Source organism: Hevea brasiliensis, chromosome 18, assembly GCF_030052815.1.
Source record: "Hevea brasiliensis isolate MT/VB/25A 57/8 chromosome 18, ASM3005281v1, whole genome shotgun sequence".
NCBI lineage: Eukaryota > Viridiplantae > Streptophyta > Magnoliopsida > Malpighiales > Euphorbiaceae > Hevea > Hevea brasiliensis.
Window position 1 is genome coordinate 31,966,818 of NC_079510.1, and position 22,055 is coordinate 31,988,872.

General features: G+C 24.7%; 1 protein-coding gene across 1 annotated transcript; it reads left to right on the plus strand.

Annotated features, from left to right (window-relative positions):
- The first annotated feature begins 16,323 nt into the window (after positions 1 to 16,323).
- Positions 16,324 to 19,853, plus strand: LOC110643091 (protein NRT1/ PTR FAMILY 2.9). Its single transcript, XM_058140913.1, has 4 exons — positions 16,324 to 16,595; positions 16,708 to 16,925; positions 18,181 to 18,740; positions 18,842 to 19,853. Exons 1-4 carry the CDS (start codon positions 16,478 to 16,480, stop codon positions 19,737 to 19,739), a joined length of 1,794 nt encoding a protein of 597 aa, XP_057996896.1. The 5' UTR covers positions 16,324 to 16,477; the 3' UTR covers positions 19,740 to 19,853.
- Positions 19,854 to 22,055: the final 2,202 nt, after the last annotated feature.

The window sequence follows — 22,055 nt, forward strand, 5'->3', positions numbered from 1 at the left end:
ATTCAAGAATAGGACATATCTCTTGGTAAAATTATGACAATTTTATCAAGGCATGCTAATTCATATAAACCGCCTACACACGACCAACGTGGGATCCTAAAGGACCAGCCCTTCACACAACGGATCACATATACACAACTCATGTGTAGAGGGTAGTCCACGCACACACCAGCTCACCCTATAAGGAATTTAGTTTTTTTTTATCCAAAGGTATATATACGCACGCAAACAATTAAGAGATAGGATACACCCCTTGGTAAAATCAAGGCATGTTAATTCATATAAACTGTATATACACGCTATTCACAATTAATATGGAATCTAAATGCCCGGACTTGGAATTTCAACAACCTATATATGAACTTGAGGGTAGAGGCAGCTACAATAACCGACAAAGAAAAGACAAATGAGAAGACCAATTTCAGACTGGACATAACCAGCTGAATCATGAAGTGTATACAAAAAATATTTTGATTCAATTCAAATGTCTACATTGACAATAAAGCTAGGGCAAACCATAGGATTCTTCACCTGGAAGCTGTAGAGAAACTTAATGAGAGTATTATATTAGCAAAGGAAACATGAATATATACACATATAGACTTTTTTTTTAAATAAATTATATACCAAAAAAAATTAAATTAAATTGAATATTTTATAATTAGACTATTTTTTGTCTGGATTTTATTTCTTTTAAAATAAGTTTTTTTTTTAAATTAAAAAAATTAAATTATTTGGTTGATTCTTATGTTTAGAACTAAAATTTTACAAGAATTTAATTCAATTGATTTTTGGTTAATTCTCATGTATAAAAACATAGGTGAAAAAATTCAATTTTTTTTAACTTAAAAAAATGTCATCTTGAAATAAATAGAAATCATATAAAAAAATAATATGATTGTGTAAGAATTAAATGATAAATTACATTAACCATCCTTAAACCTAGGGAGTTATTTCATTTTCATCTTTAAACTTCAATTTGTTACGATTAAATTTCTCAACTTTAACTATGTTTCAAAAAAAATCCTCTTAACCTATCATCAACAACAACAACAGGTTAACAAGTTAAAAAAACTATCAAATTACTATGTTGCACTCTCTAAAAAATTAATATTTTGTTAACTTTCTCTCTCATTTTATGATTAAATTAATTAATAGTTAATTATTAATAAAACTATTTTATTTTCAACAAAATTACTATTTACTAAATTTATTAATAAATCTATTTATTAATTTATATTTTTATTTAATATTTTCATTATTAATTTAAATTTTAATTGAGTTTATCAATAAATAATTCTATTTTCCCCTTTAATTTTAGAATACTATATTCTAAATTTTATTTCAACTAAATAATTTAAACCATCAATATTCACCTACCAACTCCTCCCCACCTCCTGGCGAACATAGTGACATCGACAATCTGCAATTTAGCAATACTCGAATTCTAATTTGGAGATGGCACAGACAAATAGCATTGGGCAAAATAAGATTCTAAATTTGCAAAGCTAAGGGTAGAAGAACTTGAGTAAGGGATTGTTGATGAGGTTATTGTTGCAGCAAAGGCACAGCTTGAGGTTGCTAAAGCAAGGCATGAAACTGCTGTTTCAGAACTCAAATATTTTAATAATGAATTGGAAACAATAATAAATAAATAGATAAATAAATAATAGTCACATGCTTTGCCATCTACTGGAGTGGAGCTCGCTGCAAAATATGGAGATGATAGGAAGTAGGGCTGTGCACGGATCTTAGGGAAACAGAACTGAACCAAAGAACTATACAGAATAGACAAGAATAGTACAGAATAGACAGAAATCGTACTTAACAGAATTTATTTTGATACTTTAATTTGGTTCTGATTCTTCACTAAGAACCGAATCAGAACCATACTGAAATTGAACCGAAATCGAACCGAACCAGAATTGAATCGAGAACCGAATATATATATATATATATATATATATTAAGATGTATTATATACTTTCAATATAATTATATATACTTATGTATGTATATATAATGATGAACTACATATAATTTAATATTACATTTCATTTTCCTATATTTTCTTAATAATTTTAGTTATAAATACATTAAATCACCTTATCATTCTTAATTATAAATATACTATTATCTTATATATATATATATATATATATATATATATTAATTTTTATTTATATTTATATCTTATAGTTAAATATTATATGATTAATAAATAGTTAAAATGTGTATTATATGATATACTATTATGTTATATAATATATTTAATCATAAATTATATATGCACCTTATAATTAAATATTATATAACTTAGGTATAACTAAAAGATATATTATATATTAATAACTCAATTTAAAACTTAAATGCTAATTCAAGTATAACTTTTTAAGGAAATAATTACATAAAATTATTTTAAGAACCGAGAATCGAACTGAAATCGTATCAAACTGAACCGGAATCAAAGAACCGAGGACTGTACTGAACTGTACTGAACCGGAACCATACCAAAATTTTAAAATTTCGATTAGGTTTCGATTTTTAGACAAATCTCGAACTGAAGTGAAACTGAACACCTCTAATAGAAAGAGGGCCTGGTATGAGAATAATGAGGAAGGGAGAGTGGTTTCTGTCCAAGAAAATAAGGGGAGTTCATCACGTACTAGGATGGCAAAGGGTCTAGATTTTTCTTCTCTTGTTTTGTTAAAAAAATTATTATAATAATATTTAAAATAATATTTTATTAAAATGTATACCCACTATCAAATAAAATAATTTTATATAATAATAATAATAATTAACAAAAAAATAATAAGAATTAATAAATGATATATATAATTAATAAATTTATTAATAAATAAAATAAAATATTTTATTAACAATTAATTAATTTAATCATAAAAACATATAAAAAGTGAGTAAAATATTTTTTTTCTGTTAACTTGCTGTCGTAGGTTAAAAGATTTTTTTTATGACAAAAATTAAAATTAAGATATTTTATTATAATAAAATAATTTTAGGAATTGAAATAAAATAACCCCTAAGTTTAAAGACGATTAATATAATTTACTCAAAAATTAAATTAAATTAAATTAATCTTTTTAAGAAATGATTTTTTTTCTACAAAAAATAATTAAATTAATCTTTTTAAGAAATGATGTTTTTTTCTACAGAAAATAATTATATTTTTAAATATGATAATTAATAAAGGAAATCAATTAAATTAAATTTCTATAAATTTATAGTTTTCAAAAATGATGATAAACCTCACAAGAAAGGAATCATTTCATAAGCATATATGCACTTCGAATTAAAGAAAACAAATTCCAATTATGGATATATTTCTAATAGCTTTATGTTTTTTTAATGTACTTTATTACAATTTTTATCAATTAGTTACAATTGTAGTTAATTGATTAATTAAAAGTGAAACTATTAAATTAAATTGTAAGTTCAGAAAATTTTTTTTGTCAATTACTCCTTTTCTTTTTATTTCACTTAGGTTAAATAATTAATAAATTATAAAAAAAATTAGTAGGAAAATTGAGAGAGTGATAAATCAAACTTGAATCTAATAGATAAATGGTATTATTTTCAATTACTGGATTAAATCAAGTTTAGTATTAATAAATTAAAAATTAACTTATATAGTTTAGTTGTTATTCTAATGAATATCATCTTATCTTTATCTAGCATTATTATCTAACATAATTTGTGAATGTGATTTAATTTGGACCCAAAATCAGGATCTTGCTCCTTTTATGATTATGGAATATAATGGCTTTTATTTTATTTATATTAAATAATTAATAAATTATAAGGTTTTGTACATAGTAGTTATTATTTTAATGATTCATCTTATTTTATATTTTAAAATATCTATGAATGTGTTATAATGCCTGTTGGGTATTGAAATGTTAAGGTTAAAATTATTTTTTAGAAAAAAAAAATAATTTTAAATGTTATTGAAAAAATTAATTTAAAAAATCATTTTATTATTTTAATATTATAATAACAAAAACTTATTATATTTAATTTTAAATTATTTTATAATACTATTTAACTAATATATCTTAAAAAGTTATTTTCTCAGCAATAAATACCAAACAGATCTTTAATCTAGGTCTAGGTCTCCAAATTAAATTAAGGGTCAGTCTTGCTCCTCCAATGATTATGGAATATAATAGCTATTTTTTTATTTGTTAAATTAAATAATGCATTCATCTTATTTTAATCTTTGCAAAATCTGCCAAATCCAAAGGGCTAAGCTCCACCACTGAATATGCAATATAACAACTCTTTTTTATTTCAATTAGATTAAATAATTAATGAATTTCAAATTCTTCATATGGATTAGTAATTATTTTAATGAATTCATGTTATTATAATCCTTTTAAAAAATGTGCTTTAATTTGGGTCCTTCCAATGCTAAATCACAATTATTAATTCTCATATACACTTACCCAACTCCAATCAATAAATTAATTAGAGTTTGGTTTCACTTGAGAGGGTTTAAGAATTATTTATCCTAAATGTAGTAAGGTTCTATTTGGTATTGCTGTTAGAGCTGTTATTAAGAAAAATAATTTTTTAAATATATTAATTAGAAAGTATTAAAAATTAATTTTAAATTAAATTTAATAAGTGTTTCACATTAAAATACTAAAATAATAAAATAATTTTTAATAAAAAAAATTAATTGCATTACGTGGCTCAATTTTCTAAATAAAAGATAATAATGCTTTTGACAATGTGAAAGTGAAAATCTAAAAAGAGAGCAATAGCTTAAGTTGGAATTAATTAAAGAAAGTAGAAATTACTTTTCCAATTATTCCAAAGGTGAAAGCAATATAACCACATCCTCACATTAGCACCAAATTCACTTAGAAAAAAAAGAATATCATATCGCCTTAAGAATCATTCTTTATCTTTAATTTCTTTTCATGCAATTCTTCAAACTTTAAATGTAAATCTATGCAGTTGTTTTCTAATAGTTTAACTAAAAAAATGAAAATTACTTTATTACAATAAAACATTTTATCAAATGAATAAATCAATGTCACGTATTATAATTTTTATACTTAATTAATCAATAGATAATACTCTTTAAATGCCTTTGAATTTATTCATATGTGGGTTTATATATGTAATAGTTTTGTTCAGTATACTTTTAATACAGATAAAAATACTATAAATATAAGTTTTATTAATTTTTTTTAATAGATGTGACAAATGAATTACGTTAAGTGGATTTAGATTTGTGTCATTTGAATTCGCATCATGCATTATTTGGATTTTGAATTTTTTTTTTTTTTAGTATGTTTAAATCAAATCATTTTGTGTTGTGAGTTGATTGGACATTCTATTACGAGGGACCATAAATAAAAATTAGATATTTTGGTATACATATTTATAAAAAAAATTATATTAATTATATAACATTTAATTTATATTAAATTAATTTTTTTAAAATTAAAAATATATAAATATTTTTATTAAATTAAGAATTTAAATTTTATCAATATTTTTTTTAATAAATAATATATAAACTCAATGTAATCCCCCCAATAACTTACGGTCTATTTGGCATTACTGATAAAATTATTATTAAAAAAATTATTTTTTAAATATACTAGTTAGAATTAAAGAGTGTTAAAAAATAATTAAAAATTAAATTTGATTAGTTTTAAATATAAAAATATTAAAATAATAAAATAATTTTTTTCAAACTACTTTTTTTAACGACATCTAAAATAATATTTTTATTCTAAAAAATAATTTCAGATTCTAAAATTTAATGCTACACGACCTTGACTTGGAGCCTTCCTTCAAATTTATTTTTTCTATTTTATTTATTTTTTTTAAGCACCAAGGAAAGAAGCCAAAACTTAATAGCCAATGACAAATCCTAGTTCGTTCTTGAGAAATCAAGGAGGGTTGGTAAGGGACAGTGTCACATCTTAAATTTTAATTTTTAATTGAAAATAGATTAAATATAGAAATATTTTAATAAAATTTTCATATTTAATTTTCTAATTTAAAAATTAACATATTTAATTTTTTAAAGAAATTTTAAAAAAATTTAAAATATTATTTTCTTACTCTATTAAATAAAAAAAATTAATTAACTCATATTTTAAAAACTTAAAAAATTAATTTTATTGATTCAATTAGAGAAAAAAAAAATTAATTATCTATACTTTTTAAATTTTTTTATAAGTAATAAAAAATAAATTAAAAAAAAAAACTCAAATTATGAGTGAAGAATACCAAAAACCCCTAACTAAAAATCCTATAAGTGCCACCTTTAAGTTTAAATTCACGTCTAAATGATGCATCAATGGTTTTTATATGTGGTCAAGTTTTTTCTCCTCCGTTTTTTTCTTTTTTTTTCTGCTATTTTTTTTTAACTTCTTATGAGTTATTTTACACTATGTTTAGAAAAGAAAATAATAGAAAGAAAATAAAAGAATATAATTATTAGGGAGAAAAATAACTTTTTTATTTTATGTTTGGATTATGAGGGAAAATATTGAGGGGAAAAGTTAGTTTTTTTTTAAGAGTAAAATTACAATACTATTCTTAGACATTTAAAAAAAACTTAGAAAATATAGAAATATTTTTGTAATTTTAAATACTTTCCTCCCACTTTCTCTCCAATTTGGAGAGAAAATAGGAGTGAAATCCAACTATTATTTTCCTTTTAAAATTTTCTTTTCTCCTTATTTTTTTCTCTAACCAAACACAAGTGAGTGGAAAATTCAAGTGGCCATTAGTGATTAGCTCTCCTCTTTTTTATTGCATTTTTCTTATTTTTAATATTTAATATTTTTTTAATAATCTTAAAACTTGTATTCTTTTAGAGTGTATCTGTGTTTGCTATTCTTAGATATGCTCTTGTTAATAGGTCTTAAATTTTTATCTTCTCCTTTGTGATAATTTATTATTTCCTCTACTGCGAGAATATGCTATCTTTCCATATGATATAATTATTAGATGTGGTGCTTTTATTGTTTGGGTAGGAATAAAAGGTATAGATTTTTTTTCTCATATCAAAGTTTGATAATTATTACATCATACTCTTAAAAAGATCTTAGAGTCGAACACTAATAAATCGCCATTAAATGAAGTGTGTTTCTCGCTGAATGATCAACTTAAATGCTTTATATAATACTATAAAATTCTTCAAATTAAGATAATTATTATTAATTCAGATATAAATGATTTATATTTTAATTTTTTTATACAAAATCATAATAATATAAAATTTTATATTCTAAAATTATATTTTATTTTCATTTAATGGAAACTCTGTTCTTCTTCTTATTATTATTGTTATTTAAAACCTTTATATGTGGTCATTCTAAGCCATTAGTTGCACATTGATATTGAAAAGCAAAGACTTCTGGCACATATATTCTGCCCAACTTGAATTATCAATCAATCATCATCCAAAACCTCAATCACAATTAATAATTAATGCAACTAATTATCTGCCTTATTTCAATCTCAATTCTCACATCTATTCCAATCATAAAATTTAATAGTAGAAGAAACTAATTATAATAGTATTAGGCATTGAAGTCCCACTAGCTCTGCTAACAATGATTGTCAATGAAAAGAAGTATCCATTGAAAGGCATCTAAGAAGGCAAAGGTGCAAGATACTACACTTGTAGTTTTGTATATGTAAGAGCGCCAATCCCTAAATGTCACTATGTATGGTCATACGTTGCCCTAGGAAGCTTGGACCCTCTTTATATTAGTAGTAGCAAAGCATCACCATAAAAAATTGATTATTTTTAATTTAATAATATTTAAATAACAGTTTTATTAATGGGTGTAAATTTATTGTAACATCTGGTACGAAAGGGAAGATCTCGGCTGGATCGGTCCTATGGGAGAGCAAGGCTTGGTGGTGCCCTTATCAAAATAGGGGGTAGGAATAAATTGAGTCCCACATCGGAAAATGAGGGGAAAGTGAAGGGCCATATAAGTGACAAGCCTTCTAATCTGGATAATGCACTTTTGAACCTCAAAGAAGGGATTCAAGGGATAAAGCTGTGAAATTCAGTGGATCAAAATGGACAATACCATCCAATGACGGTTTTTAGAAGTTGTTTTGTCCATAATTATACAATCCATCCTTTTTTTTCAATTTTTCTCTTATCTTTACTAAATACAATCTCTCTTAATTAAATGAGATAAAAAGTAATTTGTCAAATTAAAGAATATTTTATTATAATTTATATAATTTAATTACTTTTTTAATTATCTTGTAAAAATATTAAACGATTGAGAAAAGTGGACGGAGATAGCAATTTTAATAACAAAATGTATAGAGAATTATGGTAAATGAATGCAAATTATATTTAATGAACTGTAAATGGTAATCTTCCATATTAGTTGGATATATTAAATAAATTTTAATGAGTGTAAATATACATTCATTTGAAAAATCATTTAAATAATAATTTGAAATAAAAAAATATAGAATAAATTTCAACAATCAATTCTTCAACAAAATTAATTATCAACTACATTTATAATTGAATTCCAAAAACATAAAATTAAAATATTTTTATTATATTATTTATATGACGTCAAAAAATAAAAAAAAGGAAAATTATATACTCGCACATATCCCGTTATTATAATATTTTCTAAATTTAAAATTATAATTGATATTGGGAAATATATAATTTACTGTTATTAAATAAAAAAAATAATAATTCACATGAAAAGCATGGGGTGACAATAATAATAATAATAATAATAATAAATAATTGAAAAGGTGAAATTAGAAAGGAATTTGTTCGCCAACTCTACTTGTTTGCCACTTTGATTAAGTAGCAAGCCACACTCACAGCCTCTTAAAGTGGCGAATAAATAAGTGTTAGCCGCTCTTCTTTTTAAAAAAATAAATAAATAAATAAATAAATAAATAACTTTTCATACTGTGTTGATGGAAAATGAAATGGCAATATTTTCTAAAAGTTAATATGATTTTTTTATGCATTGCAAATTATCATATTTTGTTCCTTGTATTTTTATTTATTTTTATTAATTTATATTATTTCAACAATTTGACTAATGACAAATAATTTAAAAAAAAATAAAATAACTCTCTCTGTCCATTTTTATTTATTATTTTTTAATAATGTAAAGAGCAAATTAATTATTTATCAATTAAGCTAATCACTGGGTTTAATTAATTATATAAGGGTGAATGAAAGAGAAAAAGAATTTGAGAAGTAGCTACATGAAAGGAAGGGGTCAAAAGATCCTCATCCCAAATAGATAAAGTAAAATATGAATGGGGGAATGATCTAATTTGGCAAAAATCAGCACAAAAATTCCTCTGCATCAGAATATATGAGAAAGCTTAGGTAGCTGCAGTATGAATGGAACACCACCCTACGAATTCTGAGTAAAAGTAATATCTCCTTTAACAAGAATCAAATCCATAAAGCCACTTTTATATAGAACAATCATCTCATAATTTTTATATTTGGAAATTCATCAGAATTTGGAATTAAACCCTCCCCCATTTTTTCTCCTTTTTCATTCTTTTTTCTTTAATCTTCTATCTTGCCTTCTTTTATTTTTTTTAATAGCCACATACTAGCTTATATATATAAAAAAATCAACGTGCTATATATAATGAGTATTAATTAAAGCTTATTATTCTTTTTATTTATAAAATGTGTCATACGTCAGTCCATGGCGTCATAGTTGCTAGATTTATTAGATAAACTAAACTTTCATATATTTGCCAAGTCAGTCAGTGATATAATCTTAGTCTGTATATAAACAAATCTAACTGTATTAAGCAATCATATCCATATTATTCAAAAATTGAAAATTATTTTATAGTTTATAAATACGCATAAACTATAAAAAAATATAAAATTAATCAATTAATTCATATTACATTGTCTCACAGTAATTAAAGATAAAATATTTATACTATATATAAAATTTGGATAAATTTCTTCCTATGAGCCAGCTTTTAGGGTAAAGCTAAGTTTAATCTATTTTTTTTTATATAATAATCCATAGATGTGTTTGTCTATGCCCTTTATGTTTTAAATATTTATGTCAGAACGTGAGTAGCGTGTTGTCTCATATTAGTTTAAGATGAGATGTTTGTGCTATATATAAGACTTGATAAACCTCAATTTTTATCTAATTTTTTGAAATGAAATTAAATTCGATTATTTTTTTTTATATATTGTTAAAATAAAATTTAATAGGAATTTTCTAACTACCAAGAAAAAAAGTTTGTTTAGTCTCGTGAAAAACATAACGGAATATTTTGAAATTCTGATGGTTGTGTTTCACAAGTATTTTAAATAATAATATCTTTCTAAATAAAAAATATTTAATTTTGGATGAGAATGAATAAAAAATAAAAAAAAAAGTAAAATAAAATTGTGCGATAGAATCCGCATAATTCGCCACTACAAACCGCGAACTTGTTGCCTCTACTGTTAGTAACAAATTATAATATAATCTTGTAATTTCATATTATATAAAATAATGCTTTAATAATATATATATTTTTATTAAATTATTATTATTAAATAATTTTTTATTAATACTATTTTATATATTAAAGGTTAAGCTCTCTTTTTCATTTTAATTTTAATTTTTTATATATTAAAATATTGTAATCTACAAGTGAGTATATATGAGGTGGCAAAATGGATTGATAAGATTTTTTTTTTTCTTTTGAGCACGTTGAATGATGATAATTTCAGATTGCAATTAATTTGAATTATTCATTAAATTAAAAAAAATTAAAGTTAATTTGCATATGACATATTTTATATATATATATATATATACTTTTAATTAATTTAATATAAATATTTAATTTGAAAATTATAGTAGTGTAGAATAGTGGAAATGGTTCAGGTGGAACAGGTGTAGCAATGATTGAATAATGCCATATCCCAATTAATTAGGAAAGTTCAATTTCTCCACACCTTCGTCTTTGAATGCTACACGCGACTACTTGAGTTCACCCTGCGCCGTCATATTTACCACTTGCTGACGTGTTGCTTCACTTCAAAGTATTTATTATTATTTTTTAATAAATCACGAATCCTCCTAATTTATTAAATTAAATTTACTCTCATTCAATATTATGTGAGATAAAGCATTTTTAATTAATTTTTTTTATTTATAAAGATTGAATATTTAATTTTATTTAAGGGATACATAAAATTTATTTGATATTATTATTAAAATTATTATTAAAAAAATTAATTTTTTAAATATATTAATTAAAAAATATTAAAAAATAAATTAAAATTAAATTTAATAAAATTTAATCATAAAAATATTAAAATAAAAAAAAATTTATTTTTTTTTACTTTTTTCAATAACATTTTGATTTGATCAATAATCTCTAAAATGATATTTTCATTTAGAAAAATAATTTTAACCCTTCAAACACAGCACTAAATAGATACATAATATTTTACTATTCATATTAATCTCTTGAATTTTAAGTTTATTTATTTATTATTACAGTTGAAATTGTTATTAAAAAAATATTTTTAAAATATATTAATTAAAAATATTTAAAATTAATTTTTATATATTTTAATAATAAAAATTCTAAAATGATAAAATTATTTTCTATAAACTGCTTCTTTTAATAATATTTAAATATATATATATATATATATATATATATATATATATATATAGATGTTTTTAAAATTCCAATGCCAAACAAGACGATAATGTATATATACATCATTCATTAAATGTTCCAATAAAGTCAGCCATTGACTTAAGGATTTAATGGACCATTAAATCAGTATATCACATTCACAATTGCTCTCTTTCTTTAATGCGTTTCAAATAAAAATTATGCAAGCAAAATCAACTATATAATAATGAAGTACTTTAATCTAATTATTGAGTTAATATCTTCAAATTTTTAAAAGGAAAAAAAAAAGTCAATACCTTCAAATATATATTTCAAAAATTATTGGAGGAATTTTAGGATTTATTTAATTTATTAATTATGATTAGTTATTAACAATCAATAATTATTCATTGAAAATCTCCTGAAATTGTAACACTGCTTTTCTGCTTTTTTTTTTTAACTCAGTATTGACATGTCCATAGATATGCTTTCCATTGTCAATTTCTTTAATCATATTGTATCTCTGTATTCATCAGTAGTATCTATTTTTAATGAATTAAATAAATATACATTAATTTCTATTAATTTTATAAAAAATATTATTTTATATTTTTAAAAAAATATTTTTTATTCTTAAATTATTTTCTATGAAATAAATGAAGGTAAAATGTTTATATTTAGACCATGTTTTTTTTTATTTCTATTTAAAATTTAAATATTAAATAAATATGATGAGTGATGCACAGAGTAAAGCATAACTGGCATTTCCCATTAAATTGGGCCATATTTTTGGAACGTGGATATATTATTATTAGGTTGTAAAATGTGAATGATATTGCTTTGCATTTTGCTCCTTAGAAAAATAATATAAAATTAAATAAATAAAATTAAATTCATCATGGGATGAGAAAGGGAAAGAAGGAGAATTCCCATGTTGGTAAATGATGATGGGCGAAACTATTAAGTATATGTAGTGATTTCCACTTTTTATTATTTTTTAAATAAAAAAAAATTTAAATGTAAAATCCTACACACTCCATAATGATACAGTAAAATTATTTTATGTATATATACCTAAATATTTTATTTTTATGGCCCCAAGCTCATTGAATCATATTATATAATTATTATGTGATGAATGGTGTCGGTTTCTTTTTCTTTTGTGCCTCTCAGAATATTGCTGAGATCCTGGAAATGGAATAATAATAATAAATAAATAATATTCTATGGTCCACTCGAGTGGTTGAACTGATCGAAGCCCAAGAAGTCAATGTCATTAATCACATGTGAGATTAATTGCTTTCCTCAAATTTAATAATATTTAGCATTTGTTCTTCATAGAAATAGGGCCACCAATGCCCTGCCCTTTTGACTTAAAATAGTGCCAACCACAATTTTTATTTTTTTAAGGGATTAAGATCAAAATGGAGACTCGAATCTTAGTAAGTTATATGCTTTTAGTCAATTAAATTAAATTAAGTTAAGGCCAATCATAATTTTAAAGCAATGCTTCTTATAAACATATTATCGAATTTTTAATTAACATAGTTATTAAATAAATTTTAATAAGTGCAATTTATACCATTAAAATAATTGATACATTATACCAAAATATAAAAAATAAATAAAACATTTCTGATTAATTAACTTTAATTCAATACTATTGAAATAATTTTTAAAATAGCAATTCTATCCTTTAATAATATGAGAATATTATTTGTCCAAATGATAGATTTTGTTCACATTTTTTTTGGGTTAAGTTGAAAAAAAAAAAAAAACTATACGTAGGCTTGTTGAAAAATCTCACAAGTAAAGACAATAAATTCAAAGCTTGATGTTAGCAAGGAACTGACTTTTCTTTATTTAACTTTAATTAAAATTTAAATTCTAAATTATACACTCTAAAACACCACTCAATATTATTAAATCTAAGCACAATTATGACGAAAATTTTAACTTGTTTTTTTTTTTACTTGAATTTAATTTTAACTTGAATTTAATTTCAAAGAAAATTAATCAGGTGCTTTTTTGAAAAAAAAAAAAAATCAGATGCTTAATTTTCAATTCCCACATTCTACTCTTTAAATTATAGAGAGACATAATCATTTGTTTTAGAATTCATTTATTAATTCTTAAAAAATTTAGAGATAAATAATTTAATTGACTCGCATATTATTATCTTAATAATCTAATTTTTCTTTACATTAATAATATTTTGATGTTAAAAATATTAAAAGTGTTTGATTTAATTTATGAAAATTAATTTATAAATATTTAAAATTTTAAATAATTATATATTTGATTAATGTATTTATGAGTGACTGATAAGCGGTTAATTTATTTAATAAAAAATAATTTATAAGTATATTTATTATTAAAATAATTAAAAAGATATTAAATGAGATTTATAATAAAATTTTAAAAATTAAATAAAAATAATATAATAAAATATTTAATTAAATTAATTTATAAAAAAATTGAGTCCCTAACATATTTTTTTAACTTATAAATTTAATTTATAATTTTAAAAATTATTATAAATAAATAAATTAACTTATTTTTAAAATTTATTAATTTATTTAATTAATTTATAAATTAAAATAAATACCGACGTTGTTAGGGGAAAAGAAAACAAATTAGCCATTAAAAGTTTATGATTTTTTAAAATATTTTTTACTTCTATATTTATTTTTAAATTAGAGATAAATAATAAAAACATATCATTTAAGCAGAAAAAACCATTAAGGATACGTATTCTATTGGACACAAATTTTTAGCTGTAAAAGTCAATTTTGTTGTGTTGTTGGGGCTCAGTTGGCTTTCAATTATTGCTAAAAACCAAAACTGAATCAAATAAAAAACTATTCTATCTCTTTTTATTATAAATGAATTTTTTAATATTTAAATTTAAATTTTAATAAACTATTTTTAATATTACAAATTAAATTAGATTTATTTTCTCTAAATTACATATTTTGTTTGATTCGGATACAATTCTTAAAAAAATTTTATATAATTTTTATCGCAAAAATTTAAAAATATCACCATTCGAACTAAAATTAGTTGTTATTTAGAATATGTTAAGACTTTTATTTTCATAATAAATATATATTATATTAAATTCGTATAAAATATATTAAAATTATTTTTTATTAATTTAAATTACATTATTTCAAGTTATGTTCGAATTTGTAACAATTGAATTCACGTACTAACATTTACTTATAAATAATCTTAATAAAAAAAAATAATTAAACAATAATATAAATTTAATTTAATTTTTAACTTAATTTAATATTAAATTTGAGATATTCAAGAACTGTGCATATCTCTAATTGTAAGCTGAGAGATAAGAATGAGCTAAATTTAGCCTTGAATTATAATCCAATTGTGAAGATTCTGATTTTAATAAATTTATAATATTTTATTTAATTAGAAAAATAAAAGAAACCACATCACCAATATTCAACCTTATATGATTATATATATTAAGAAGTGATTGAGTTGAACAAAAAGAAATGATTGAGAATAATTACAAACATTCAAAGAATTGAGGTATCAATTTATTAAAAATAAAAAAGGAAAAATATTTTATACGTACGTAATTAAATTGGTAACTGATACAAATAAATTATTTAGATACACATCACAATCAATCTGTTTAATTATTCTACATAAAATTAATTTTCATAAACAAAAATTGTTTGAAAATTAGTCCTTATAATAATTATTCCTAACATGACAATGAAATCCAATCTGCTAATCTAAATTATCATAAACAAAAATTGTTTGAAAATTAGTCCTTATATTTATATATTTTTTAACATATAAAAAGATTATACCGTACTTATTATATGATTTTTTTTTATGAATTACAAAATTTTAGTAAATTCCCAACTTGATCATAATTAAATCTTAGTAAATAAATAAATAAATAAAAGAAGTGTGAAAGTAGCAAAGGTAATCAAATTTTAGGTGTATGATATTTATATAGAGTGACTTGGCAATGCCATCATATATATATATATATATATATATATTAATTCAACACTGCTGCCAGTCAAGCCTTTCACAAGCAAGATTGGAAATGTCATGATAATAAATATAAAACCATAGGTGGAGAAAAAGCTTGCGTCTGTCTCAGACGAAAAACCCTTGGCGTCCTTATTAGGCCACGTATGGTGGACACTCTTTCTATACTTTTCTCTTCTCACCAACCTCTCTCTCCCCTCTATGATTGGTCACGGTTTCAATCGATTTAGGTCTGATTTAATTTCAGTTTTAATTTTTATTTTTACAATTTTGATTTCGATTCAAAAATATTTAATTCATATGGCACTCTCTAAAACAGTCAATTTTTTTTTTTTTAAATGATTTGATCTGAATGAAAATTGATGATTTTAACCACTGTTTCTATTTCATTTTCAATTCAGAACCTCAGAAGAGGTCCCTTAACCGGTCTCATTCGCTGAACCGATGACCAGAACTACTTTCGGTCCAGTTGAAAAGCCAAACCAGTTATTATTATTATTATTATTTAATTTTAATAAAAATTTAAAAATAGTTTAATAATATTAAATTAAACATTTCATAAATTCTGTATTATTAAAATTGTGATAACAAGTGTAACTCTCAATTAAAAAAAAAAAAAAAAAGATTCGAGGTTTCTTTTTCTTATTGTAGCGAAAAGTAAAAATAGTAAGGTCGGCATCTTGTCTGTATAAAAGACGTTAACGCCATAGAGAAATCGTCAACACTCAACACAATACATATCCTTCTCTACTCTCTCCTTTGGAAATTAAAGAAATCCATGGAGAACAGAAACGATCGTGCTCATATTCATGATCATGATCAGCAAAAGGGTAATGGAAATGATGAAGAACCAGTCATCAACTACAGAGGAATCAAAGCCATGCCCTTTATCATTGGTAAGTTAATATATATATATATATATATAAATAAACTTCTAGTTGTTGTTGTTATTCGAGTTCCCATATGTGCAGTGTTCAGAATATTGATTGGCATGTTATAATATTGCAGGAAATGAGACATTTGAGAAGCTTGGAACCGTTGGATCTTCAACAAACCTTGTGGTGTATCTGAACACAGTTTTTAACCTCAAGAGTGTGACTGCTACTACTGTTGTTAACGTCTTCAATGGCGCCACTAACTTGGCTCCTTTACTTGGAGCTTTCCTCTGTGATACTTACTTTGGACGTTACAAGACTCTGGGTTTTGCTTCTGTTACCTCATTTCTGGTACTTTTCTACTTTTCTCATCTTACAGAGTTTTATCTTCTTTTCTTCTTGATTTCTTCTTTATTGTTTGCTAAAAGATAGTATTAATCCATATAATTAAATATATATCTAATTTTGTTTTGAAGAAAGTTGTTAGAATTTTTTGGGGTTTTCTAATTAATTAATTAATTTTATTAGCACATGATTGCAATTATTTCAAATTTTATAATTCAATTTCTATTTTATTAAGTATATAATTTCTTTTCCCCAACTAATTAAATTGGTAATAATCATGATTTATATATAAAAAAAAATGTCTTGAATATAGTGTATATTTGAACTCGATTAGACAAATAATCATAATATAATAACTTGATAATTGAATATCTAACTTCAATTAAATTTTAAATTCTTAACTTGAGTCGAAGTAACATGTTTTGGCCGTAATTCATGGTAGATTCCATGAGAACAATGAATTATATATAGGAGACTTAAAAAATATCTATCATTATTGATTATTGAAATAAAAGAAATAAAAAAAAAAGTCAAAAGAGATATGATTCAGTTTGACAATAATGAAATTAACAATAATAATAATAATAATAATAATAATTACTATTATTATTATTAATTTTAAATATTAAGTGGCATATGAGTTTAAGAAATTAGATTATAAGATGAAATATATGGCGAGAAATTAAAGGGTTATATTTAATGTATTTATTGATTTATAATGAGTAATAAATTATTTTATTGAAATTTATTTTTATAAACTTAAAAAAAATTAAATTTAAGTATCACTTTATAAGAAAATAAATATTATATTAATTTATAACATTTTTAAAATTATAAATTCTTGAATTTTAATTTTAATAAAAAAATATTATAAAGTATCCTCACGATGAATACCTTTCTCTAAAGTTTAGCTTTACAATATATATATATATATATAAATGTATAGTATGATAGATATGTATATGAGTATAGATAATTGTATTTAAATTAAAATCTTCTCGTAAAAAAAGTTAAAACGGAAGCAACACTCCAAGTCAAAAATAGTAGTGTAACAATTAATAGGACCCCCAGTTTGGCAGAAGATGGGCAACCTGTCTCTTGTTTTCTTTGATTCTTCTCGAAGAAGAAAGAATTTTCCAAACTGCTTATTGACTATGGAATTTATTTATTTATTTATATATATATATATATATATATATATATATATATATGTATGTATTATTTTTTCATTTTTTGATTTTAATTTATGGTGTGTGTGCAGGGAATGTCAGCACTAGCTTTGACAGCAGCAATAACCAACCTGCATCCTCCAAAGTGTGTAGGAAAAGATAACAGCCAATGTGTAGGTCCAACAATTTGGCAATTTGCCTTTCTTCTGTGTGGATTTGGACTGATAGCAATTGGAGCTGGTGGAATCCGACCTTGCAATCTTGCCTTTGGTGCAGAGCAATTCAATCCCAACACTGAATCAGGCAAGAGGGGTATGAGTAGCTTCTTCAATTGGTACTACTTCACATATACCTTCGCTGTCATGGTTTCAGTAACTGGCATTGTCTATGTTCAATCTGACGTTAGCTGGGCTATTGGGTTGGCCATTCCTGCTTTTCTCATGTTCCTTTCTTCTGCTGTCTTCTTCTTGGGAACAAGAATTTATGTTATTGTTGAACCTGAAGGCAGCCCCATGACTAGTGTGGCTCAAGTTCTTGTTGTTGCTGTAAAAAAACGAGGGCTAAAGCTTCCTCAGAACCCTGCTTTTTCCCTTTTCAACTATATTCCTGCCAAATCTATCAACTCCAAGCTCCCTCACACAAATCAGTTCAGGTTAGATTATCATTATCCCCAATTTCTGCCATGTTAATCTCTTAATGAATTGGCAACAACCTTGTATTTACGCTTACTGATCATGGCATTGGCATCTTCAGGTTCCTTGACAAGGCAGCAATCGTTACAGAAAAGGACCAAATAAACTTGGATGGCTCATCTGCCAAACCTTGGAGACTATGCAGTATCCAGCAAGTTGAAGAAGTGAAATGTTTGATCAGAATAATTCCAATATGGGCATCAGCCATAATCTACCATGTTCCCTTAATCCAACAACAGACCTATGCAGTTCTCCAAGCACTGCAACTTGACAGACGTCTAGGTACTGGCAGTTTTGAAGTACCTGCTGCCACATTTATTATCTTCACTATGCTTGCCCTCACTATTTGGATTCCCATTTATGACCGAATCCTGGTTCCGTTTCTTCAAAGACTTACTGGCAAAGAAGGTGGATTCACACTTCTCCAGAGAATGGGAATTGGAATCTTACTCTCAGTTCTTTGTATGTTTGTTTCCGGTTTGGTCGAGGGACATAGAAGACATATTGCTCATACTAAGCCAACTCTAGGCATATCACCCAAAGGAGGTGCTGTATCATCAATGTCTTGGATGTGGCTAGTACCTCAACTTGCACTTGCTGGACTTTCTGAGGGCTTTAATTATGTTTCCCAGATTGAATTTTACTACAAACAATTCCCAGAAAACATGAGGAGTATTGCAGGATCTTCCTTCTTTGCTGGTCTCGCATTGGCAAATTTTCTCAGTGGTTTTCTTGTTTCCACAGTCCACAAGGTTACTTCATCAACTAAATCTGGAGATTGGCTATCTGAGGATCTTAACAAGGCGAAATTGGACTATTTCTATTATGTAATTGGTGTTTTGGGGGTATTGAACTTGGCATATTTTCTGCTATGTGCTAAGTGGTACAAATACAAAGTTCGTGAAGATGATAGCTCAGTGGAGATGTCCAAGAAGGGATCAGTGAAGCATCATGTGTGAATGGACTTGATAAAGTAACTTAGAAATCTGCATTACCATAAAAGAAATTTGGTTGAAAAGAAATCATTATAAAGCATTTAGAGAAGGCAATCAAGATTTTATTCCTTCCCTGTATCAACGCAACTAAATTATTCCTGCTTTTTATTGTTTTGCTTTTGATACTGAAGAATAATTCTCATTCATGAAAATAAGTTGCACTAAGTGCAATGGATCACACTTCAAGAGACACTATTTAATTCAACTAGTCTATACCCACATTCAATTTGAAATCACCCATAAAATTAAGGGTAATTTAAAAATTCGTATGATTGGATTCAATATTGGCTCGTTCAGATTAACCCCATCAAGTATTTGCACTAAGCGATAAAGTTTTTATTTTTTAATTTTTTTTTCTTGATAGTTATATAGTTATATAATTGTATACTTAGATACTTTAACAACAAAAGAAAATGTGAAAGTTTAAGCAGTCTAGTGAAATTAAATTTCCTTTTTAATGCTATATTGGAGTTGAAATAGAATTATTTATCAACATGTGTGGCACCAAAAGATGTGGACTTTGTATGTGCATTCTCCCATCATATCTAAGTAACTTCTTGAATTATTGGCCCTCTATCCAGGTTTAGAGAGAACTTTTCTCTCCAAAGTTTTTTCTTTTTTCAGAAGCTTAAGTCTTCTTCTGCCGTTTAAGTGGTCGTATTTGGCCATCTTGGGCAGCGGCTGGCCTTCCTTCCCCTGACTTAGAGAATGGGTATCTCCTTCCCCACCTTCAGGCGGGGTGTAAATAGTCTGTTTGGGTGTTCTTTTGGTTGCAGGCTGTTCTCAAATAGAAGAGTGCCAAGGACCTGCATGTGCTTCTCCCTTTATCTTAATGTTTCAGCAAGGGATGAAGCTCTGTTTATTGTGGCTATTTATCTGCGTTTACAATCTTTGGGTTTTGTGTGGTTAGGTACCTCTTGGAGACACCAACAATGCCACATCTAATTTGTGAGCATTGGGTCTCTTAACTGGATATAGGAGATTGAGAGAGCCTAAAAGAGTTATGTCTAATGCTTATTGATTGTCGTGTTCTTCTGGTCGGTGCTTTGCATATCCTGTTTGAATCACTGAACTTGGGCTCTATCTATGTTTGAGTTGAGATTTGTTGTGAGGAAGAGGGTTTGATGCAACTCACTAGGTTTCCTTTTATTCTAATGGAAGCCTCTCCTCGTGTGTTTCTATTGTTTCTTTTTCAACTTTGGCCACCATCTGATTGCGGTGTCAATGGATTATTCCTTCTTTGCTTTGACTGTAGGTATGTAAGAGTTGTGTTGCTTTCGGGTTTTGGGATCCAGATAAATGTATGGGTTTAATTCTTGTGGACCGGCTAGTGTGTAGATAGGGATCTTTTTTGTAAGCCTTTATTTCTTGTACTGATATGTATCAGACATTGAAACCTTTTATATTAATGAATTACTCTCTATCTTTAGAAAAAAAAAAGTTAAATTATTGTGCAATGAATTTGTTACAGGGGACACGTCATCATATAATTATGCAATATAAAAAAAAGAATAACATAATATTTATACAATAATCACAGGTAGAATGAAAAAAAAAAAATATATAATCGTTCAAAATTCTTAAACTTTAACCCAATTGATTTCTCGAATATCTCATTGATCTATCGCAAATGGTAGGAAGTACAATATTTATATTGGCTTACTGTAAGGGGCATTGCCCTCGCACTCACTTTTTATTTCAATTGGGTTGTGACGCAAAATTTTCAGGTAGAATCACAATTCGGATGCATGAAGACATATATAATATTCAAGCCACTTAAAAAATAATATTTAGTTATTTTATTTGAAATTATAATTATTTTAAAATCATAAAATTATATAATTTTTTACAATTATTTTAAAAATAAAGCTAGGAGGAGATTCAAAAGAGATTGGCAAATAAAGCTTTAGAATGGAAGCCACATAAGGTGCAAGACATGGGCCTGGACCCTGACCCATAACTGATCAAAATATAAAAACCATAAATGACAAAAGTGTTAAGAAAGAAAAAAAAAATTATTAAACTTGCACCTTTATAATTATTATAGTTAAAACCTTCATCATCAATTCATTTAATGATCTTTTACAAAAAACTTTATTAAATTTAAATAAATTTTATTATTTTAAATTCAAAATATATGAATTTTTTATAAAATTATTTGAATTGAATTATTTTATTAATAAAATTAAATTGAATTTTATCATAAAAATCATTTGAAACTGAGTGATTAATAGTTTGTTAGATTTAGTATTTGCAATTAGTTATGAATGACTGATAGTT

What these genes read in the sequence shown, in the direction of transcription:
- LOC110643091 (XM_058140913.1), top strand. Translation starts at nt 16,478, where the DNA reads ATGGAGAACAGAAACGATCGTGCTCATATTCATGATCATGATCAGCAA. An exon ending in CTTCTGTTACCTCATTTCTG is followed by an intron (nt 16,926 to 18,180) that starts GTACTTTTCTAC and finishes GTGTGTGTGCAG; the next exon opens with GGAATGTCAGCACTAGCTTT. An exon ending in CCTCACACAAATCAGTTCAG is followed by an intron (nt 18,741 to 18,841) that starts GTTAGATTATCA and finishes TGGCATCTTCAG; the next exon opens with GTTCCTTGACAAGGCAGCAA.